Source organism: Carlito syrichta, unplaced genomic scaffold (assembly GCF_000164805.1).
Source record: "Carlito syrichta isolate Samal-C Ts95f unplaced genomic scaffold, Tarsius_syrichta-2.0.1 Scaffold305571, whole genome shotgun sequence".
Taxonomy (NCBI): Eukaryota; Metazoa; Chordata; class Mammalia; order Primates; family Tarsiidae; genus Carlito; species Carlito syrichta.
In genome coordinates, this window is record NW_007249667.1 from 349,589 (window position 1) to 374,606 (window position 25,018).

General features: G+C 39.8%; 1 protein-coding gene across 1 annotated transcript in view; it reads left to right on the forward strand.

Annotated features, from left to right (window-relative positions):
• The window catches only part of CTTNBP2 (cortactin binding protein 2), a 168,846-nt gene that overhangs the window by 98,924 nt on the left and 44,904 nt on the right, over positions 1-25,018 (forward strand). Inside the window, exons 9-12 of the mRNA XM_021714285.1 lie at positions 8,852-8,969; positions 14,814-15,089; positions 17,647-17,742; positions 19,816-19,895. Coding sequence (XP_021569960.1) covers positions 8,852-8,969; positions 14,814-15,089; positions 17,647-17,742; positions 19,816-19,895 — 570 coding nt within the window. The remainder of the gene's footprint in view (positions 1-8,851; positions 8,970-14,813; positions 15,090-17,646; positions 17,743-19,815; positions 19,896-25,018) is intronic.

The window sequence follows — 25,018 nt, forward strand, 5'->3', positions numbered from 1 at the left end:
CCGGGAGCAGCCACTGCACTCCAGTCTGGGCGACAGAGTGAGACTCCAACTCAAAACAAACAAACAAACAAAAATACATATTTTACTTTAAAGATGTGGGGTACAACTCAGGGTTAGGTGTACAAGTGGACATGCTTTTTAATAGCAAATTATGGAATTCAGAATTCAAAGGGACATGGCTCACCTGGTTCAGCCCGCTTGTGTTACAGATAAAGCAACTACATATTTGCAACAAATGAGAAATGGGTAGCTAACTTCCCAAGGTCAATTCATTGAAGATCAGATTCCCAGATCAATGCTTTTTCCATGTTAGTATTTGGGCTTTTTTCCAGCGGTAAAGAAATGTATGCAGATCACCATCTATTATCTGATATCAAGAGTGCCTCTCTCTAAAGCTGGCCTGACTACTCCAGAGAGTCCCTGAACTAAGGATAAGTCCCGCCCCCTTTTTTCATCTCTTCATTGAACAGATAGGCGAGTTTCTTAATGAAACTTCCTGGTCTGTCATGAGACCATTGATATGTTCGTTTCCTGCAACTGAAACAAATTAAGGAAATTTTCTAGATTTGGGCATCTCTGTATTGAAGCTCATATGCCCAGAAAGTTTTTATTTTGGGGAGGAGGTTATGCTTCTATGTTGCCAAAGCCAGTGATTTTCTGTCACAAATACGCTCACTGAGTCTCTCTGGGTCGTTTAACATGTTGACTATTTAATGTAAACTCCTTCCTTTGTGGATCCCCAGAACACTGTCCCTTCCTTGTTTCCCTTCTGACTTTGCTGGCCAGGCTTTTTATTTGTTTTTTTGCTTTTTTGTTGTTTCTTTTCTTTTTAAACTCTAAACAACTCTCAAGATTCATTGTCAGCTGCCTTCCCCTATTTTTTAAGAGCTTATCCGGTCTTTCAGCTCTCACTGTGGCTTCTGCAATGACTAGTCCCAAACCCATATCTCCACATGTGGTTTTTTTTTAACCTGTCTTCTAGACATTAATGTCCGGCATCCTAGAGGTCATCTCTAGGCAGGTTCCAGGTCAGACAGTGGCCCTCTTATTGCCATCTTTAGGTCATTCTAGCTTTGCTTTAGTATTGTCTTCTTCCTGACACATTATTAGCTTTTACATGTGCTAGCCATTTCCTCTCACATGGTAACTGCCACCTTGGTCCTCCAGGCGGTCTGGATGAGGTGTGTGCAAAGGTCCACATGAGTCCCCAAGATTTGGATTCCTTTTTCCTTGATCTTGGCTGCCAAGAGACAAGATAATAGTGGGAGTCACTAAGGTTTTTCCCTTTCACATGCAGTTGGGTAACTGGTTTAGGGGGAGGAAGATAAGGTGCCTGCAAAAGGCACCAAGTTGTTGGACCTGGACATTTGTCGTAATACATAGAAACCTATTATTTGGACTCTGTTTTAGTGTTTTTGATTCCCTGTGATTAATTCATTATTTCCCTTAATTTTTAGTAACATTAGTTTTGAAAATACCAGCCTGGATGTAAACAAAGGGAAGGGTATTTGTTTTACACTCATTCCAGAATGTTCAGGGAAGAGTATTAAATCTTTGCTTACTGCATTTGACTGGCAGCACCCTAAAAGGAATGTCACCTTAGCCAACCAGTCGTGCCCCACACCCATCCAAGACCCCCTTCCAGTGTTTTCCACCAGCCTCTTTCATGGATCTGGGTTTTTATATCTTTTCTCCCTTCACTCTATACTTTCTCCCTTGAGGTATCTTGTTGATCCCCAGAATATAACCTATAAAAATTCAAATCTTCTCTCTAGCCCTATCTAAGTGTTTTCTAAGTCTATCCAGGCAGGTCCTTTCCAGGAAGTTCATAGTTGACAGGACATCCAGGCAGGTCCTTTCCAGGAAGTTCACAGTTGACAAGGCATCTACTTGATAACCAGGAAACAAGCTTTCAGGCTTGCCTAATACAGTCCTGTTTATGTCTGTTATCCCGGTGTAATTATTAACAATGCCTCCTTTTACTCTCCAAAGCGTCCCAGTGTATATTCACTTTTGCTGCCACCAGCCAGCTCCCCATGGGTGCATCCTCAGGTGCCATGACTGTGCTTCTTAGCCAGTCTGTGGTGTCTCTTGTCGTCCCCCCCTTAATCCCATAGCATCACCTGGCATTTGTGTTTACTTACTTACTCCGTCTTCCTAATGTAGTGAATTCAAATGATCTGTACAACTCTAGATTTTACTCCTTAGTAAATAAATTTTGCATATGTTGCCTCCTCCATGGTCTTATGGGCACTGTTCTTGGGGAGCCCCCATCTCTGCTGTCTGGATGCATTCAGGGTCCTGGTATGGGCTCCTTGTGTTCAATCTCTCCACTTCCCTCACTGCCACGTGAGGGTCCTTTCTAACAGGGGAATGTGGTGATGATATTTACCTGTTCTACCACTTCCCAAGATTCTACCACTTCCAGGATAAGGGCCAGACCTTTATCAAGACGGTCAAGTCCCTTCCTGACCTGGCCTCAATCTGTCTTCACAGACACACTTCTGTCTTCTTCCCTAGTGCATGCTGTGCTCTGACTTCACATCCCCAGCCCTGTGCAAACATCCTGTGCTTTCTTCTTTCCCTGTCTTTGCATCTGCTCTTCCCATTACCTCAAATGGCCTTTTCTCCTGTCCCAATCCTTCTCTGCCTGGAAACATCTCAGTTTAAATCTTGGCTTCCAGGAGGTAGGTATTCCCAGGGTACCTCCCCATACTTCACTGAGAAAGCTTGTACTTTTTCGTCATTGCATGCCTCTCTCCGCCTCCTCCAAAAAAATCACTTTTCCATCTCTGTAGACTTTGGGCCTAGCATGATCTGAGACCCAAAAGTACTAAATGTTTGTTAAATCAATGAGAGAATGGACTATTACATTTCTTTCTTGATCAGTCTTTTTCCTGTCACTCTCTTTCCTTCCAATACCTCTTCCAGTTTACCAGCTGGTTTTCAGAAGAGAGCTGAACATGGCACTTTCCTACTCAGACACATCCCCGTGCTACAGAAAAGCAACCAAACTGCTTAACACTCAGCCTTTCCCAGTTGATTCCACTGACACTGTCTCTGGCCATGCGCACCTGTGTCTGTCTTCTTGCTCATGCCATCATTTCCCGTTTGAACAGCCTCCATCTCCCCTCCCTTGCAAAGCAGCATGTATACCCCCACCCCAGGCATCTTTTCAGCACTTGTTCTGGGCCTTAAATGTGCATTGGAGGACTTTTCTCTGCTTCTCTGTGCCCCATCGCAAACTGTTGGCTTCCTGCCCTTACTTTGATTTTATCTCTAACTCTTTGGCCTTGAGGTTTCTACTTAATCTCCCTGGCACAGTTGCCTCGCATTTCAGCTCTCCTTAAAGGACCCTGGCAGAAACTGCTCCTCACCCTCAACCTCTCCTCTGCCTTCCTCTGTAATAACACTGCATGTTCTCATTTAAAAGTGGGAGCTAAACTAAGGATCTTCAAAGACATAGAGAATGGTATATTGCAGGAGGCCACAAACTGGTACCTGTCCACGGCCTGTTGGGAACCATGCTGCACAGCAGGAGGTGAGCAGTGGGCCAGTGAGGGAAGCTTCATCTGTATCTATAGCCACTCCCCATTGTTTGCATTACCATTGGAGCTCTGCCTCCTGTCAGATCAGCAGCGGTAATAGATTCTCACAGGAGTGTAGACTCTATCCTACTGTGAACTGCGCATGGGAGTACCTAGGCTATATGTTCCTTATGAGAATCTCATGTCTGATGATCTGAGGTGAAGCTGGGGTGGTGATGCTAGCACTGGGGAGCAGCTGCAAATACAGATTAATATTAGCAGTGAGGTTTGACTGCACAGAGACCATAGTAGATCAGTTGCTTGAAGACTCATAAAAACCCTATCAGTGAGTGGCACATGAGTTGATGTACTTCAGTTGTACAGCTGCATCTGGTGGCAAGCTTCAAGTCAGAATCCAACACTTATTTTAGCCCATATGTGGCCCACCCATTATTATATTTACCACTTCCATCTGCACCTCTTTTTTTTTCTATATGGTGAGTTGTATAATTGTTTCATTATATATCACAATGTAATAATAGAAATAAAGTGCACAATAAATGTTATGTACGTGAATCATCCTGAAACTACCCCCACCCTCCACCTCAGTGGAACTACCCCCACCCTCCACCTCATGGAAGAAAAATTGTCTTCCATGAAACCAGTTCCTGATACCTAAAAGGTTGGGGACCACTGGTATAACGGACATTGGAGAATAAGAAGGGGAAGCGAGGGAAGGGGGAAAGAGATGAAAAATCACCTTTCAGGTACAATGTACATAGGTGGGAGTGATGGGTACACTTAAAGCCCAGATTTCTTTGCCACTGTACAATGCAACCATGTAACCAAAAGCTACTTGTAACCCCTAAAGCTATTGAAATCAAAAGAAAGAAGGAAGGAAGGAAGGAAGGAAGGAAGGAAGGAAGGAAGGAAGGAATCATATTGCCTTATAATGAACTATTAGGTCATTTTCTCTCCATTTCTAGCTGGACCCATGGGCACCCGACATAAAATCTGCAATCTCCAGTCCCCATTACCTGGAACTATGGCCACACACCTACATTCTGACAAGCGGAATGTGAGTGAAAGTGGAAGCTGAAACCTAACCAGCTCCTTTCTTCTTCTTCTTTTTTTTTTTTTATAGCTTTAGGAAGTACATATAGTGTTTGGTCCAGGCTTTAAGTGTACCCACCACCTCCACCTGTATATTTATTGTATCTAGTAGATGAGTTTTCATTTCTCCACCACTTCCTCCCTCCCCTTTCTGAGTCTCCAGTGCCCATGATACCATTCTCTATGTCTGTGCAGGTCCTTAGTTTAGGTTCCACTTATAAGTGAGAATATGCAGTGTTTGGTTTTCTGTTCCTGAGTTAATTCACTTAGGATGATGTTCTCCAATTCCATCCAAGTTGCTGTGAAAGACGTTATTTCATTCTTTTTTATAGCCGATTAGTATTTCATGGTGTATATATACCATATGTTCATTATCCACTGATTGGTTGATGGACAATTAGATTGATTCCACATCTTTGCAGTTGTGAATTGTTTTGTGATGAACTTGTAGGTGCAGTGTCTTTCTTTATAATGACCTCTGTTCCTTTGGGTAGATTCCTAGTGGTGGGACTGCTGGATCTAAGAGTAGATCTGCTTTTAGTTCTTTGAGAAATCACCATATCGATTTCCATAGAGGTTGTACCAATCTACACTCCCACCAACAGTGTATAAACGTTCCCTTTTTTCCTTATCTACACCAGCATCTATTGTTTTTTGGTTTTTTTAAATAACATTAAGCCACTACTTTTTAAAGTCTCTGTACCCTAATTAGCAAGATTTAGGATTAACCTCGTTCATCCAGATCCTTAGCTCCTTGTCCCTTAGGTAGGACACCCTGCCCAGTTTAGGCCCCTTGGGAATCTATTTTCAGTAGTGACTGATATCACAGCATCTGTCCCCTTCACACAGTCCCACCCAGCAAGGAAAGTGTGTAGATACTTTTCTCCTCCTTTCCCTCCTCCTACTCCTCCATGCAGTAAAACACCACTCAGCAGCCACCTTTCTTGTGCGTATTTCCCCATGTCTAACTCTTTGGGACACCTGACGTTCCTCCGTAAGACAGAAAACTTCTGTCTTCTTCATCGTCAGGACCCTCACCCCTACCATGGCACCAGGCACGAAGGGGCTTCGTCCCTTATTCATAAAGTTGTAAAATGAGCCTTGAATACTTGAGAAGTGCAGGAACTGTGACTGAGACTTAATATGTGCTCGAGTCTTTGTTGTGGCTGTTGTTGTCGTCAAAGAGGTCAGGGTTTTCATCTTGGCATTCCCATGGAGCCAGCACAGCACTGTAGAGTTTACGCTTGCAGCAGTGTTTGGATATGAACCACCCTCGTGGGGGCTGGTGTTTCATGCTTCCTTAAAGAGAAAGTCACCGCCTATATTATTGCCCACTGACTTACCTGAGTGTAATATAAATTAGCAATAACCCACTTTGAAGGTCAGAAATAAAAGAATTTTATCCTAGGAGAGTTACAAACTTGTGTCACACCTTCTAGCATGTCTGTTTGTAATTTGAAGTAACGTCACGAATTATCTGGATGTGCTGTAATACCTCGCTAGTTAACTATGTGTTTGTACTGCTTTCTAATAGATGATGATGAGGTTGATTATGATAACAGCTGCTAATGATTATCAGTACGTGCCAAGACCACAAGAGTTTTTTGTGCATATTTCATTTAAGTCACATAACAACCCTAAGAGATACAAATATTTGAAACACAGATGAGGAAACTTAAGGAGAAAAATGTTAAATGATTTACCAACAGTTATAGATAATCATGTTTTTTGAAAGGATTAGAATTCAGGTCTGTTTTGACACCTACTTCTGCTACAAGTACTAACTTGCAAAATAAATGTGTTATTTTATCTCTTACTATCTTGAGAATTTACAAAGTGAGTTCTCAAATTGCGTTCTACTGAAGCTTCTTATTAGCATTAATTTCTAAATCAACATCTTATCATTCATTTGTTGGTTTTGTCCAAATTAGTAATAACAACTTGATGCAAACTATTGTTTATGATTTGACTTTGTTTTCAGTTAATTTCTTAGCTCAGTGATTTCTTACATCTGAACTCCAGACCCACGAAAGCCAGACTACTCGATTTTTTGAAAGTATTATCTTATTTTTAATGGATGCATAAAAATTGACGTATTTATGGGGTACAGACTGCCAGCCTTAGATGACGGGTTTTAGAGGGGATCCATCCAACCTGAGCAGGACCAGGCAGTGAGAAACAAATGTCCTAGTCACTTCTGTTTGCAGGCAGACAGATTTTCTCTACTCGGGAGTCCTCTGGTTCAACTCCTCTGTTTCCCATCCCCCCAGCATCCAAAAATATTCTCCATATCAGCTTTGCCCTCAAACCAGCATTGGCTTCCTGTTAAAGTTTCACTTAATTGGTGGTTTCAGCTTACTCTTTGTTTTCCTTTTTGGCCCCAAGGGATTCCCTGTACTTTCTTGTGAGCTCATTATTGCATTTTAAAGTATGTTTGGAGGCAATAGGAAGCATCTGGAACTCACATATACAACCCTTGTGGGTGTGGAAATTGGTACAGCCACTTTTGAAAGCTCTTTGCAGTGTGTTTCAGTGTGGAACAGAAGCAAGCCCTGTGCCCAGAAGTCCAGCTCTAGTATCCACTCAACGCATGTCCACCACAGGACATGTTCTAGAATGTTCACAGTAGAACCCAAAAGTCCATCAACAAGAGAATGGAGAAGTAAATTGTGGTAGTCTACAATGGAATATCACAGAGTAATCATGCATTAAATGAAGATGAATTATGATCACTCCCAACACATGAATGAATCTTAGAGACATTACATTGAATGAAAGAAGCCAAATATTAAAAAGTGTGCCTGCGGTATGGTTTCGCTTATATCAAGTTCAAAAGTAGGCTAAGCCAGTCTCTGCTATTAGAAGTCAGAATAGCAGTGACCTCTGGAGAGAGAAGGGAGAGCTGGTGGTTGAAACAGAGCATAAAGGGATGTCCACAGAGCTCCTTCCACAAACGTGTCCTCCTCGTGAGCGTACTTTAAGTTGTGCACTTATTTGTGTAGTTTTCTATGTGGGTATTATATTTCTCTAAAAAATATTTTATGTTAGAAAGGGAAAAAAGGCTGTTTTACAAAACAGAAAAAAGACTACTCTAGATTAGAGAAGCCTTTTCAGACTGCCTGGCAAGTCAACCCCGTGCCTCTGAGGGAGAGAGAGGGAGAGGAAGAGTGTGTGTGTGTGTGTGTGTGTGTGTGTGTGTGTGTGTGTGTGTGTGTGTGTGTGTGTGTGTATTTTAGAGGAGTGATGGGAAGAACATTGCTTCTTTTGTTTGTTAGTTCTTTTTCATGGTTTCTGGTCTATTCAGTTTTCTGCTTATTCTTGAGGGAAATCCAACAAGTCATGAAGCAGCAAAGGTTGATATAGTAGAGTTCCTTGGTAAATGCCTGGTGTGATATCTTGCAATTACTTATGCAATCATTTATTAGAAAATATGCATGTGTGTAAGTATATCACATACACTATATATAAACATATGTATATATATAGACTTTTTATTTGCATTTAAAAGATTATGGAGGACCATAATCTTTCTGTTCATAATTACTGGCATTTTTTGAATGGAGATTTCCTTAAGCAACACAAAAGAAAAAATGCTGAAAAGAAGAAGGAAAGTAGCTTTAATATCTATAGGGAATATTTTCTAAAAGCTCAATGTGGTATTCATAGTTTCAAATTTAAAAATATAAGGCAGTATAAGCTCTCAAATACAAATGTGCTCATGAGGAGTCTTGGACAGAACTGTTAAAATTGAAGCTCTGCATTTATCTTACCAGGAAAACAGTCTGTGGTCTAAAAGACAGCAAGGTGCATCCTGTTATAACAAAGAGTCTTTTTGTCCTGTATTGCCAAATTATCATGAATGAAGAATGTCTGCTGAAGTCAATTGTGTTCTTAATCTTAACTGAGAGATTAGTAAGCTTTTCTGCCCTTTTCTTTTTTTCTTTTTTTGGAAACCGAAGAGGCTGTTCTGTGGAGCAATGCTATGATCCTATGATTTGCACTTAAATGAAGCCCTCTTGGCTTTGCATTTCTAGACATTGTTTCGATTAATCTAAGATTAATCTGTATATTTGGGTTTATGGAATTGAAATAAGATTTCTAGCTGTGAATTCTTGATTGGCTGGTTATAGACAGCTGGCTTTTTTCTCTTGGGTGTTTCACTCAAGTTAATTCATTTGGACGTCGAGGTAATAGAGCTTTTGTCTTTACAGAACTGCCTAGAAATCTTGTGTAGACATGGAGGGCTCGAGCCAGAAAGGAGAGACAAGTGCAATCGGACTGTGCATGATGCTGCCACTGATGACTGCAAGCATTTGCTGGAGAATCTGAGTGAGTGGTGTTCACAGCCTCTTGTCCCTCCTTCCTCTATGCTGCTGGGGCCTCTGGGACAATGGGGAAAATACTGCAACCACAGTTTTCTCATCTTCTTAACCTTTTTTGGAGCCCTAGCTATTGCAAAAGGACTTTGTTGATTATAAATGTGATAATTAATTCTTTTTCCATGTAGGATGACTTTTTTTTGCAGAACTAACTGCAACTCAAATAATGCTAGATCTTCCTTGTATTGTGCTGACTTAGAAGAGCAATCTAAATAATTATTGCTGTTTTCTTCTGACTTAGATTGTCTTTCTAAACATTAGACTGGCAGGGTTTGAGAAACTCCAGCTGTGTACTCTGCATCAGCTGATCATATGAGCCAGGCAAATTGGTTGTCCGATAGCATCTGGTGCCCACCTGTCTATAATTGACAATCTGTTGGGTCCTTTCTAGCTCTAAAGGTATATGCTTCTCAGCATATTTTATGAAAGAATCACATATGGGTTTATGAATATGGACTGCTGGATCTTACAAAACATTTTGGCCTCTATATCAAGATTATCACCCGGTCCATCCAATCAACCAACTCTATCAGCCATTCAATTTTAGGATAAGCAGAATTTTAAAATTGAAGCCCTGTGTTAATATTCAATGTAATACATACATTTGTATTCTTTTACCTTGTGAAGAAAACTTCAGAATGGCAAAGACGCCTATATGCAAACTGTATAAGGATACTTTAATACAGACAGATAAAAGAGAATCATGAAATTCTCTAAACCTGAGTAATTTTTTGTTGTTGTTGTGGGGGAAAAAAGACTTTTATTTTGCATTAAAATCTAGCTTTCAGGGTCTTAAACTTCTGAATCGCTACTCATTGTCTAGGCAGTGCCTTTTCCGAGATTTATTCAATGTATAAGAGTTCTCACATTTTAGCTTTTTATTAATATGTACAACTCAGCCTAACCTAATAACAAACATGGAAAAGTTTCTGTTGGGTTATAAACTTATTCTGGAATGTACATGCTATCATTTGTTTAAAGCCTACTTTTTGATATTAGACATTGAAAAACTACAAGGAATAAATATAGATAGCTATGGTATGCTGGATGTGAAAAACAAAAAGTGTCTTGGCCTGGCTGGGGTAGGGATGTGATTCAAGGTGGGGAATTGAAAGAATGGGGTAGAGGGGTTGAGGTTTCAGGCCATGTATTGCTGGTTTCAGTAGTTTTGATTTTATATGAAAGATAAAGACAAGCTACTAAGATTCTTGACAATGTGTAGTATGATTCAAATGGTATTTTGGAATTATGTAGGCAGCTCTGTATGGCAGAAGTCAACCTATAGAGAGTCTATACTAGGGGAGCAATACTGGTACCCAGTAGAAGGGAAATGAGGGCCTGAACTACCTGGATAGGGGCAGGACTGGAGAAGAGAGTCATGGTTCAAGGCACAGATCAAGCATCAAAAAATTTTAATTAGGTATCAGAAGTTAAACCAGTGTGGTGGAGAGGGAAATGGTAAGCACTGAGGAGCGGGAGCCTGAATGTGGGAATTAAGGAGGACTTTAAGAAATAAAAGCTAATATTGGAGACCCAAGTGTCCTTTCTGTCTTGGACATGTTGGTAGGATTTGTAAGTGCACATCCTGTGGAAGACTGGACACTAGGTAGTGTGACTTAGGGGAAAGGACATCTCAATCCCAGTACCCTTCTCTGAGGTCTGCTTAACCTCAAGCAAGATGCTTCACCTTCCCTGACCCCAATCTGCTCACCAGCTAACAAAGGATAATAATTATTCATATGCCTGAGTCAAATGAGTGCATTATTTCTTAAGGACTTTCTAAGATTTGTGATTCTGACAATCTGTGAGAAGGAAAAAAAAACAGGATATGCATTTAAATTGTGATCAATTCCATAGAATTGTCAGTAGAAGCTGTGACTGCAAATGAATTATTTAGAATAAGTATTAACCAGCAGAATGTGTCAAAGAAGTCCATTCATTTTCTATTCCTCACCTAAGTCAGAAGCTAGTGATACTTCTGCATGTGTGTACCAGGAGACATATGAAAACGTGGGTTACAGCATTGTGTGTAGCAGTAGAAAACTAGAAGCATTCTAAATGGAAGTCTATTGGGAAATGGACAAATAGAATAAATTATAGAAAATTCATATTTTAAAGTTACCCAATAGCACTTAAAAATAAATTTTAGCTATATACCTCACCACAGATACATTGAAAATGTTGAGTGAAGAAGTCAGTTATAAAAGCATAATATAAAACCATCTGGGTAAAATTTTAAAAATACAGCTCCAAGCCTATATTTGTTATAAGTACCTCTACGTGAGACATGCTGTAAAAATATGCATGGGGAGGTAAGTAAGAACTTCCCCCCAAGAAAGACTAAAGTGAAAATGGAAGGGCTGGGCCAAGAAAAGACTGAAAGTCAAGTCATTCCAGGTGAAGCCACAGCATTTCTGGAGGCATCAAAAGGATGGTACTTGGGAGTCTCTACAAGTGTTTAACTATGGCTGGAGTGCAGGGGCCAAGAGGCAGGTGAATTTGGAAAGGGAATCTGGTGTCAGGTCATAAAAGCCCTTGTATTCCTTTTGACTCCATCCTATGGGTAAGGTCTGACGGATACTGAAGAACAGTCAGATGATTGCAAGCAAGGAAGTAAGAGGCTGAAATGTGAAGATGTTGTCTTGATACAGGATGTCATAGAGGGGAAGCACTACTGGTACCCAGTAGAAGGGAAATGAGGGCCTGAACTAACTGGATAGGGGCAGGACTGGAGAAGAGGGTCATGGTTCAAGGCACAGGTACGCTATTAGAACAAGGTGTAGAGTGAGGAGAGGAGAAAACTGAAGACCAAGCCCAGAGGAACTCTGATTTTTGAAAGCAGAATAGAAAAAAAGACTCAAAAAGAAGATTAAGAATTATTAGAAAGGAAGAGAGCCAGAAAACAATAGTGTGTAATCAGGCCCAAGTTAGGAGAAGGGTTCCCACGGGAGAAAGTGATTCAATAGTGTCAAATACCCTAGGCTGTAAGGGTTAAAAAGAAAGTCAATTGCATTTGGCAAATAGGAAGTTGTTGCCAACAGGGAGACAAGTGTCATGCATTTATGTAGGCAGAAACTGACCATTTTAAGCAATGGAACAACATAGAAAAACAGTGGTAAAAAACGATCGTAGAGTTCTACCCTTGTATCCATTCACTCAATAAATATTTATTGAGCTCCTGTCTGTGCCAGTCACTGTCTTAGCCACTTGGAGTAAGTCAGATAATTTTAAAAAAAAGATTGTCATGATCATTAAGCTTATATTCTAACATTAAGAGACAAATGAACAATAAATATCGGAAATATTTTATGATATGATATTGCAAGATAGTAAAATATACTATAGAAAAGATCAAGGCGCATTGGGAGTCTGAGGGTGGGTTCAACTTTTAATATGGTAGTCAAGGTAGGCTCACTGATAAGATATTTAAGCCAAGACTTGAAGGAGGTGAAGAGAACAGTCCTGTGGTTATCTGAAGCAGGAGTTTAACATCAAGTGGATAGAGGCTTTATGGTAGAGTGTTCCTGGTATCCCTGAGGAACTGAAAGGAGGGTGGGATGACTGGGTTAGAATAAGCAAGGAAAGAAAAGTAAGAAAACAGGTCAGAACAGTTACAGGGTAGGGCAGGGGTCCTGATCTTGTTGGAATTTGTATACCATTGTAAGAACTTAAGGTCGCCATTTCACTGTTTAAGTGTAGGAATGACAGGATTCTAACAATATCACTGGCTGCTTTGTTAAGAATAGACTATAAGAAGTCATAGATAGAATCAGGAACGCCTGTTAGAACATGAATGTAGTATTCCAGGTGAGAAAGAATCATGGTGCTCAATCTAGGATTGTAGCAGATAAGGTGGTGGGAAGTACTTCAGTTCTAGATCTAGCTGAAGGCAGGTCACCAGAACTTCCTAATGGATTGAATGTGAAGTATAACACAGAGTAGGGATTTATGGATAATTCCAAAGCATTCAGCCTGAGCTCTGGCAGGTGGAGTTGCCAGCATTTTTCAGGAGGAAGGCTGTGGGTGAAGCAGATTTTGCTAATGACAATCGGGAGTTCAGTTTTGAATATATGAATTTGAAATGTCTGTTAGGATATCTGTGCAGAGATGTCATATCAGCAGGAATTCCAGAGAAGAGTGTGAGCTGGATATATAAATTTCAGAGTCAGCAGTCTATCAGTGATATTTAAAGTCATGAGACTGGATGAGATCACTAAGGGAGTGAACACACAAAACATGTATATAAGAGAAAGGAGCCCTGAAACATTTTGTCATTAGAAAGTCTGGAAGAAGTGGAAGGAACAGCAAAGGAACATTAAAGCACATCCAGTGAGGTACAAGAAATCCAGTAGGAGTATATCAAGGCTTGGAGAGGTGCCAGTTGCTGTGTCAGATGCTGCTGATAGAAAGATGACTGGGAATTAACAATTGGAAAATAAATATTCCAGTAGTTGGCCAGTTAATGGAAAACCTAGTTTAAGAAGAGGATCATTAAAAAAATAGTTTTAGTCATTTTATGTAAATTTTAAAGCATACATTCTAATTCTTTCACCAACTTTTAGATAGAGGTCTTTACTGTAGTATGGTTTTGCTGATTAAAATTCCAAATAATCTTGTTTAAACAAACTAAACCCTTAATGCATCATCTATGGTTTCTATGATTCTCTAGTGTTTGAGAACTTAAACACATTTGTGAAGCAAACTAAAAGCAGTATCTGTCCAGAGATTATTACTTTTTTCTAATTGTATATTGTTGTCTCATCTATACCTCATAAGAGAATATTTTTAGCAACTTCTTTGGGTGTTTGTAAAGTATTAAACTGGGCCACCCCCTGGGATCCCCTCCCACTGTGGGAGTTTTTCTGTTCTCTCAATAACTTCTGCTTTCTCAAAATAAAAATAAAAAAATTAAAGTGTTCAGCCTAGTTTTCATAGAAATAGTAGCTGATATTTCATCAGTTTATGAAATATTTAATTCACTAATTATAGTAATGAATTCAGCAGACATAGAAAATTTAAAAACAAACACAAGTGACTCTTAGTAGGTATACAATTAAATTCATGGGGACAGAAGTGCATGAGGATGCTGTCCACCATAGTGAAACCTCCATCAGTGAGTGTCACAGAGCGATTGGAAAGAGTATTTTAAAAAGCTCCTTCCTACTGTACAGTTACTATTTATCAGATCCTTACTAGTATTTACCATGTAACAGTGTGTTAAATCCATTACCAAAGTAAGTTCATTTACTCTTCATAACAATTCCATGTATATTTCCTCCATTTTATGGAAGAGTAAATTGGGTCTAGAGAGATCACGGCAATTTACCAAGTACACACAGCTAGTAGAAGGATGAACCTGATGCTCAGCCCAAGTTCAAGCCACTATCCTAAGCATACCAACCTGTACAACTTTAACCTGTCTTGTTCATGACATAATATGTAAAAGTAAAGAGGAAGGAGAATATAGGGAATTCACGGTCAAAGGAGGACTCTTTTTTTTAAGACCTTGAGAATCTTGCTGAGGGGAAAGAGTCAATGAAATAGAAAAGGCCAAGGACACAGGGAGAGATGAACAGTGTATGGAACATACTTACAAAGAAACCGAAGAGATTGGGAGACCGAAGTTTACTCCAACATAGGAACATTCAAAGTAATATTATTTCAGGAAATAAGATAGCTGTCCTTTGATTTATTTTTTAAATGTCCATATCTGTTTATTTTATATAATAGTTTTAGTGATTTTTTGTGTGTCAGGAATTTTTTTAAACTTCTAATTTTTTTATTCTTTTCACAGATGCTCTTAAAATACCCTTAAGGATTTCAGTGGGTGAGATTCAACCAAGCAACTATAGTTCCAATGACTTTGAATGCGAAAACACAATATGTGCTTTAAATATCCGCAAACAGACATCATGGGATGATTTTTCAAAAGCAGTGAGTCAAGCTCTGACAAATCATTTCCAGGCAATCTCTTCTGATGGATGGTGGCATCTGGAAGACGTGACTTTTAATAACACCACTGACTTCAATATCGGCCTTGGTGCAGGGAGTGTACGATCCATCATGCTAGGTATCAGCAGTCCTACAATGAAGAGAAAGTGAAATTTCTGGGTTTATTTATGTTTGTGGGTTTCATAACCTGATAGTTCATTGATTAAGCACATTCAAAGCTCACTTGTGGCAGCTGCCAGTGCTGAACAACTTGAGTATTCACAATGTAGCCATTATATAATGTTGCCTGTAAATATAAAAATGCTTTCATGCCTCAAATAATACTCAGAAAGTAAAGAACATGAAAGCCCTTGATGAGGCTTTGTGATTGCATTTGCTATTCTAGATAAATGCAAGAAACTAACCATCCTGCAGCTGCTTGTTAATGCACAAGTTCTGAATATAACTCAAAATTAGTTCTTGGGTTAGACCAGGGGTACTATAGTGCATTCATAACTTACCTCCAGGACAGGTGTTCTCAAGAAGTCTAGAGCTGGATGAAGCCTTTTGATGAGGACATATTCAAACCTCCCTCATGGGATGAATCAAGGTGACTGGTTATTTCTATTTGATAAACACCACAAAACAGACTCTAAACAACTTATAAAGATGAGATTTGCTTTCGGCTAGACTAGTAAGTACTCTAAATATGGTCGTTGTTCCTGGTTAGTTTCTTCTCTCTTGGACCAAGAGAACTAACATCTATGGGAAACCTGCTTTGTAAGAACTGTCCTGGGTGCTTTATACAAGGTCCTTATAACAGCCTCATTCACAGATGATGGTACAAGATGACTTGCCTAAGATCACACAACTGATGAGTACAGCCATCAAAATTCCAATCCCAGTCTGTCTGATAGGAGAGCTTGTCTGCATTGTGTTGGAAAGCAATGTTTGAGGTGGAGGGAGAGGTGGGCTTTTAACATTGCTATTCATGTATCAACTTATTATATGAGAAAGTGTTTTATTGTGTTCACTCATATATGCGAATTCACTTTGGGAACGTCTGCCACCGCTAGTTTTTAGAGACATGACAACTTGATTTTATGGATCTTTGGCGTGAATGTTAAAATCACTATTATTGTCATATAAGTAAATGATTGTATTAAGAAAATAAGTCATAAACGATTCTCAGAAACACATTTTGCCCATATAATAGAGTATTAATCAAAGTTGGTTCTGCCAGGGGGTCTGATAAGTGAAGCCAGCACAACCATGTTTTGAAGGGAAGGGCCCTTCTTCACCCTTGACTGGCTAATGTGGAAACTGGAGAAGGCAAATGGATATTCCTCCCCATCAGATAAACTGATCTCTGTGAACTCCTCTCCTGTCACAGAGGTGTAGAGACTCTTAAGAGCATTTTGCATCTAAAAACCATTGAGTTTTGTGGATAAAGGACTTCGTTTAGTGCCCCTGACTGTAGCCATGTCATAATTGATCATTACAATGTTGTTATTATCATATGGATAGAAGTAGTTTTGCTGGATCCATAAACTAAGCTAGATTAAAGGAACTTCAGGTCGATAGATAAGCAGCGAGTTAGAGGTGGGGTATGCACGTATATAGAGGCATGCTGAGAATAGATATTTAAAAACTGATCTGTGGAAGGGAAAAGATGAAAAAAATACTTATTAACAATTCCTCCCTAGAGAAGACACCTGTGAAACAGAACCCTTTCTGAGCAAGGGTGAGCAGAGGGCCAGATTGTAAGAAGACTTGCCATATTCTGAGCCCCTGAAATTATCTGTTTGTTTTTTCCCCTGAAGTCTAAAAATTTGCTGGAAGGAGACCAGATCATAAGTGATCAGATATCTTATCCAACATGCTTGGAACCAGGCATGGTAGTTCACACCTATAATCCCAGTATTTTGGGAGGCTGAGGTGAGAGGATTGCTTGAGATCAGGAGTTCAAGACCAACCTGGAAAACATAGTAAGACCTCATTTCTACAAGAAAATTTTTAAAATAAAGAACTAGCTGAGTGTGGTGGCACTAACCTGTAGTCCCTGCTACTCAGGGGACTGAGGCTGGGCTCAGGGTCACCCGAGCTCAGGAGGTTGAGGCTGCAGTGAGCTGTAATTGTGCCATGCATTGCAGCCTGGGAGACAAAGTGAGACTCTAACTCAAATACCAAAACAAAACCAAAATCAAAATGCTTCGGCTTTGAGAAGCAGGTATTGGAAGAACCATGAAATGGTTTTAGGATATGGTCAGCTTTGCTCTTGAGAACTTAATCCTAGAAATGGTTGGTTATTTTATTGCTCCTGAAATATGCCTCTTAATCCCATCTAAAGACTGCTTTGGGGAAGTCTGTAGACTGAAGGCCTTCCTTTGCCCTTCAACAATAATTTCATTAGGGAACTAACTCCTTGTGTGACCCTATACACATGTATAGGGTCACACAAGGAGTTAGTTCCCTAATGAAATTATATATATATCCCTGACCTTACATATAACCCCTTGTGTGACCCTATACATGTATACATGACCCTATATAGTTTAATAGTTTAAACTCTGGATTCTCTAGGGTTCTCACAGAGGAGAGCATATTTATCCCTATGAGAAAAATCCTCATTTACCCTTATGAGAAAAACTCCTGTGAAGCTGCTCTTGACGTTTTATTTCATTTTTTGGAACTAGGAAATGTGCCATGGTCAACCGGTCAGAGCTTCACCCAGTCCCCGTGGGACTTCATGAGGAAGCATAAGGCAGAGCAGGTCACGGTGCTTTTGTCAGGTAACGAAGTTCCTAACCAAGGTGATATTTAGAGTATTTGCTTCATGACTGGCTCACAGTACTGGTTCTGAAGCTTGCATGTTTGTCCTATGTCCTCCAACCGTGCGTGTGTGATTCCCACAACTAGGTAATCAGATGTTTTTTGAAACGTTTAACTAAGGGGAGGAAAATTCAAAATCTGTGCTCCTGACACCTGTGATGATGTCTGTCTGGATCATTTATTCCTGCCATCTTGATTGCATCCCCCGTAAGAAACAAACAGAGGCTGAACTGACATGCAGACAAGAGGGTGATGGTCTTTTGTTACTGCCAAGTACAGTGTATTCTTAATATGATTATTATAATGGCACAGGCTAATGCTTAGTGAACACCTACTATGTGATAGACTCTGTTGTTTGTAGCCTATTACAAGTATCAAGTCATTTAATCCTCATAACAACCCAATGAGATATGTATTTCTGTTTATCTCCATCTTATATACAAGAAAATTGAGGCTCAGATAGGTTAATATTCTTGCCTGAGGAATGCTGCCAGTAAGTGTTATAAGAATATTTCATTGCTCAGCCATTGATGCTAAAAGTATACTGATTTCATCATGTATTTCTCAAACTAGGGAACTGAGTCATTAAAAATTCCATCTCACCCAGGAGTGGCAGCTCACATCTATAATCCCAGCACTTTGGGAGGCAGAGGCAAGAGGATTGCCTGAGCCCACAGGTTTGAGACCAGTCTGGGCAATATGGCAAGACCTTGTCTCTCGATAAATCAAAAAAAATTAGCTGGGCATGATGGCACATGCCTGTAGTTGTAGTTACTTGGAAGGCTGTAGCGGAAGGATTGCCTGAGCTAGCAGGTCAAGGCTGGGTGACAGAGTGAGACTCCAACTCAAAAAAAAAAACAAATTCTATCTCAACTAATAAAGTTTTATTATTTGAACTAGACTTACTTAAGTTTTTTTAAAAAGTGTGAGGCCACCCCATAAAATTCCTTTAGGCACAAACAATGTGTTGAGAAAGTAGAATAACTTAGGGATGGGGGGCAGGGTTGCAAATGGACCTAAGAGAAGACCCCTCAAACCTGTGTATTAATGTTGGCAAAGGATAAAGCTTTCTGAGGATTACAATTATCTGTGATAATTTTTACTTATAGACAATAAAACATGGAGCCCAGCAATGAGCAATACCAGCTACCGGGTTAGGGCCAGAAACTGGAGGCTGTGACTGGGATTGCTGGGAGGTGGGTAGGCTTCCCAGGGGAGAGAAGGAACAGCTAAGAGACTGTGCCAGGATGGGAGCAATGACTGTTTGCCAGCCAGTACAAAGTGCAACAATATTTTCACAAGGGAAAGGCACACTGGCACCTCCTGGTCAAATGTCAGCTCTGCCTACATAAGTCAACAAACATATTGCATCTTCTATGATAGAGTCTGTTGTGTTGTGATCATTTATATAAAGAGGTACCCCCCAAAAAAACAATTTATTTGTAAAAAAATTATGTATTCCTATATGCTTAAACTTCAGTCACCTTCAAAGTACTCTCCTTTTGATGTAATACACCTATTGAGATACTTTTTCCGCTGTTAAAAACAGTTTTTGAATTCATCGATTTTGACACCTAAAACACTAAGAGTGCTTCTGCTGCTTTTTGTTTGCCCTCTTCCACATAGGCAAAACATTTCCCTTTGAGGACTTATTTTCATCCAGGAAACAAACAAACAAAAAAACATCACTCGGGGAAAGATCAGGTGAATAGGGAGGGTGGGACACAGGGGTCATGTTGCTTATTGGTCAAAAACTGCTAAATACTCAGCATCGTATGGGCAGGTGCGTTGTCATGGTGGAAGAACCAGTCATCTGTTTGGCACAATTCAGGACATTTCTTTCACATTGTGATGCAACATTCCCAAAACTTCCAGATAAAAACCGAGGGGTTCCTAGAACAGTTATGTAGCAGGGGAAGCCTGTACTACAAGGAACTTGCCCTACAAAAGATAATTCTAGGTTTTGGGGGGGCCTCCTTTCATATTTAATGAGGAAAAGCCAACTTTTCTTCTCTGTTATTTGTATCTTACAGGTCCTCAAGAAGGCTGCCTCAGTAGTGTGACTTATGCATCCATGATCCCTCTTCAGTTGCTGCAGAACTACCTCAGGCTGGTAGGTTGACACTGCTGTGTGGAGATTGAGGCTTCCCATCTCCGCCACTGGAATAATGGGTCGCCCATTTTTATGCTTAGAAGAGGAGTATGAGCCTGCGTCTACCCTGGACCCTGTGCTGTGACACCATGACCTACCCCTCCAGCCCCCTCTCTGTCATGCTACCTGTCACTTAGTTTGGACTTCTGTCACTGTCATCCAGGTGCCTATTGCTTGGACCCAGAGACCACCTGTGAGTTGTGAAGTGTTATAATTTGGGAGGAGGAGGTTGTCTTCCCTTAACAAGGACTCAACAGCAAATAAACAATCATCATTGTGGAAGGGATGGTCATAAATATCAAGATGCCTTGCTGTAAACTTTTATAATTTAATATTAAGTCAAGATGCCAGCATGAGTTAGAAGGTTCATTGACTACTTTAACAGGAATCGAATAGTTATACCTTAAGCAGGATAGAATAGTTATACCTGTTTTCTCAAACAGGTAAGGCCCAGCAGGTAAGAGGTCTGGCAAGGGAGAAGGGGTAGGGTAACCTGTCCAGAGTCTCAGCACCTTCTCCCTCTATTCCACTATTCCCTAGGATGTTGGTCTTTTGGTCAAATGCAGTCACCACTTCCTAGCCCAAGGGAAGAGAATCTAGAGGGAAGGTCCCTTCCTTTCAAGGAAGTTGTACTAGTCATTCCTGCCCACATCTGGTTGACAAGAACTTATATACCTGTGTACACCTCAGTGGGAAGTGTGGTCTTTTGCTGGGCAGTCATGCACCCTAAAACTAGTCAGTCTGTTACTGAAAGAAAGAAGGGGACTAAGATTATCAAGAGAAAGTAGCAAATGCTAGGTAAAAAATGGATAAATGTAGTGCTTTTCACTCATTAAATCCTTATCACATACCAGGCAATATGCTGGGTGCTTTTATGTGTCTTATTTTATTTAGTTCTCAGAATATCCTTGTGAGATAATTTCATCCATTTTATAGATGAGGAAACGGAAGCAGAGGGAGGTAAAATGCTCAAAGCCACATATCTAGAAAGTGCTGAAGCCAGAATTGTACACATTCCAGTTGTGTCTGTTTCTGAGATCTATCAATGACTAATGGTATAAAACATTAAGGAAACGATGATTTTGCTTGCTGCCTTAACTTAGATGGGCTTCTTTATTTAAAATGAATGATTGGTTTATGACCCCCGTACAAAAGTTGTTTCCATAAAGTGTGAATTGATGTCTTTGTTTTCACCCCTGATGAAAAGAAAGCATTCAAAACCATTCCAGTGATCTTCTAGCTAGGCTCCACGTGTATTAGCCTTTGTACTGGCATCCACGGTAGCATTTGAACATTCAAAGTCTCACAATGTGGGAGAGGTGGTGTCTTCTGAATCTGACACTTTCACTTCTTTGCTCTTTGCTTCCCTTCCCCTAAAGCATCAAAGCATGCCCGAGGGTTGTGTATGATGAGATGGAGAGATTGAGTGAAGGTTGAAGGGTGGGACCAACTGGTTTTCAGGAATGTGAGCCTCAGGCTCTCAGTTGAACCAGCTGGTAGAACCACTTCCTTCTCTTTCTTTTCCCCTCTCAGCTGTTCTTTACCAGGCAAGGTTCTGGCCCAGGACTGTTCACCCACTCCGTCCAGCCATGCCACTGAATTACAACCGCAAATTAGCATTGACCAGCTAACCTGTGAAATGAAATGTCTGCTGGTCACGTTATATGTGGAATATTCCGTCTACACTATATGTGCCTCCTAACACATAAGTCATAATTTGACTACCAGTGACCAGTAAACCAGAGACCCAACATTGTTGATAGTTCTAATCTCAATCTTGTGAGTTGCCATAATAAGGTTTTTTAATCTAACCATTAGCTCTTGGATTAATATAATAAAAATGTATCACTCATTTCAGCAGTCACTGGAAAACTTAAATTAACTGAGGCAATCGTATATTATAGTGGCTGTGAATGTTTCCTCTTTTATACAAAATTATAAGCCCCTTAAAGTGATCAACTGTGTACATTTTTGGTGCCCTGTTATTTGATTCAATTGTTTGACAACTGTTTACAGGCAGTGTTTAGAAGCTTAAGACATAGCTATGTATAAAACACATTCCCTGGCCTCATAGAGTTTACCTTCTAGTGGCAGAGGACAGATTTTTTTAAAAAATGAATAAATGCGTGTGTAATGTGTCATCCAGCACTAATACAAGTGTGAAGAAAAGAAGAAAAACACAGCAGATAAGGAGACAAAGAGTAGGTGGAAGGGGAGGCAGAAAGTGCTATTTTTAGATAAAGTTGTCTGGAAAGATCTTTTTGTCGTGACATTTGAACAGAAAACCAATTGAAGTGAAGGAAGTGACCTTGCAGAGGACATTTGAGGCAGAGGGAATAGCAGATGCTAAGATCTCTAGACTGGCAGTGAGGTCTGAGAAATGACCAGAAGCTAGACATGCAGGCACATGGCAACGACTTTGAATTTTATTCCAGGTGGGTAGGAAGCCATTGGGGGAATTCAAGCCACAGAGTGGCCTAGCCCCCCTCCCCACGCCATAAATCACGAGGTATGTTGATGTGTTTGAATTGTTGGGAATCTATATAGTAGATGTGCACACATCACAATAGCTGACTTTTTTCCGAGCACTTACATGCCAGGCTCTATTCTAGGTATACGGATTGTCTCATTTAATCCTTTTATGAGATGGGTACCCTACACCATTTACATGTTATAGGTGAATAAACCAAGGCTCAAAGTAACTTACCCAAAGTCCTCAGCAATTAGCTGGTAGGACCTGAGGAGCTGAACCTGGGTTGTCTGCAATTCTCATGCATGTCATCATAGTTTACGCTGGGTATTAGCCGGTTGATTAAGTAGGCATTGCAGTAACTGTTACTGTGTAGTACAATTGTATTATATGAAATACATGTATTAAAAGGCTTATGCAGAAAACCACATGGAATGAAGACTTTAAATCAGTCTTTTTGTTTCTGTGTGCTTTTAAATGATATTATTTGACATATATTCACTGAATTGTTAAGACAATAAGAATAAATTTTAAATCTCCAACCTTGAGTTATTAAAGGAAATATTCAACCTGATTGAGTTTAAATCAGTAATGATTTATTGTAATGACTGAACTTTTTGCAGTAAGGCAGATGTTTCTTTTAGCCAGTTTGCAATTTTATTAGCTTATCTGCAACCTTGTATCTTAATATTTCAGTAACTATGAATAATTATTTTATTAGAAAAATACTTGGGTAGATCATCCTAATCTGAGTCCTACTTTAAAATGTAGGACTCTGCATCCTCTAGGTTGTGATCGTGAGATTCTTCCCCTGTTGTCCACCCACTTCCGTGTGTGCCACAGTCATCATTAGGAATCATCACTGGGAGTGTCTGCTTACCCTTCATACGTTCTCAAAGTAAATGCACTACTTACCTGTAAAAATGATTTTGCAAGTGATGGTTATGTGTCTAAGACAGCAAACAAAAGCTCTGTCAATACCTTATGCGGGTGGCCAGATCTTTTTCAGGACATGGAGGAGCAAGGCTGGGGGAGGTCCTAGTGAAAGCAGGAAGATGGTTGCATAGTATGAGGAAGAGGTGGCTCCAACACCAGTGGAACCTATGGTATCCACGGCAATAGTGGAAGAAGATTCTAGGCAGTAGGACAGATGTCAGCCCAGAGGAGTTCTGGAGCAGGAGGAGCTCACAAATGCTAGAGGTCCGCTGACAAGGGAGCAGTTATGTCTGAGAGTTACAGCTTATAGTTTTATTTTTGTTAAATTGTTACAATGCCCGAGTTATTGTATCTGTGTCAATAAATGAGGATCTGCCTTTATTTGACCTTAGTAACCAGGGTCTGATATTGGCTTATACAGTTTTAGTGAGCGAATTAAAACAAAACAAACAAACAAAAACAGTGTATATATGTCTCTGTGTGTGTGAACTGTAAATTTCTCTAGAATTCCCATCACTCCCTTGTGCCTATTCTATAAAGAGGGACTTCAACAAATGGTTAAAACTCTTTCTAACATAAAGGATTTCAGTTTTTTATATTCTCAATGCTCAATATGCCAATATATTGTTTCAGATAATTTTATATAAATAAATTGAGAGTAATTGTGTTATTGGCAGCTCTAAAGGTGTACATAAGTTAGTTCTTTAAAATTGAGTTTCAGAAGAGGTGAGAATGACATTTCTGGCTATAAAGCATGTGACATTAAGTTATAGCCATCCCAATTTTCTTGGCTCCATAAAGTCTTTTTATTTTATTTTATTTTTTTCTTTTTTGAGTGCAGTATCTCAGCACAAAACTGCTTAAAACTATCTCTGGACAGAAACTTTTCCTCAGACTATGTAAGACAAGTGAAACTCTGAACAAAAGTTGAGGCTTGTTGCTTTAAAATGTGACAAATCTGAAAGCACATGACAGATGCCACGCTGACAGTAGTGGAGACCACAGCTCCTCTGGTAAACCCCATTCTGCAGGAAAACACTGTGGAAGAAAAAGAAATAAAGGGATGGATGGCCTGTTGTTGAGGTCACTTGTTTCCATTTAATCCAGAGTCCAGTTGCCTCACAAAACACTGATTGACATGTGATGAGCTTCCTGAATAGGCTGTGAAAACACAAGAATAAAAGGGATTGGTACCAATTGTGATAATGAGGCCAGTGTCCCTTTACTAATAAGCAGAAATGTCACACTGTAAATGTGTACTTAGGGGATAATTCGGGTAACTACAAGTATAATTAAGATTGTAATTTTTAAAGTTGTGTTTGATCTTCTTTTTCAAAGAACAGTTTTCCTTTCAACCCAATTAAAATATTTAAATCCACTTCCCCCAAAAATCTGCATGCACCTATCTTTAGAGCCCTCTGCTGGAAGTGTGGAGCGTGTATATTTATTATACTCAAGATCTTGATATTTGGAGAATTGTAACATGGTAATTTAAAGCTGATATATAATTTCTTTGCAAAGCTTTACATGTTTACACCAGTTTCAGTAGACTAACAGATTCTCAATAAATAAGCTAAGTTTTTGTTGTTCAGAATGTAACCAACACAATTAAATCATTTGATAGCAAGATACCATTAACAAAAAAATTGGTAATACCTGAACTAAGGAGAAACCTACT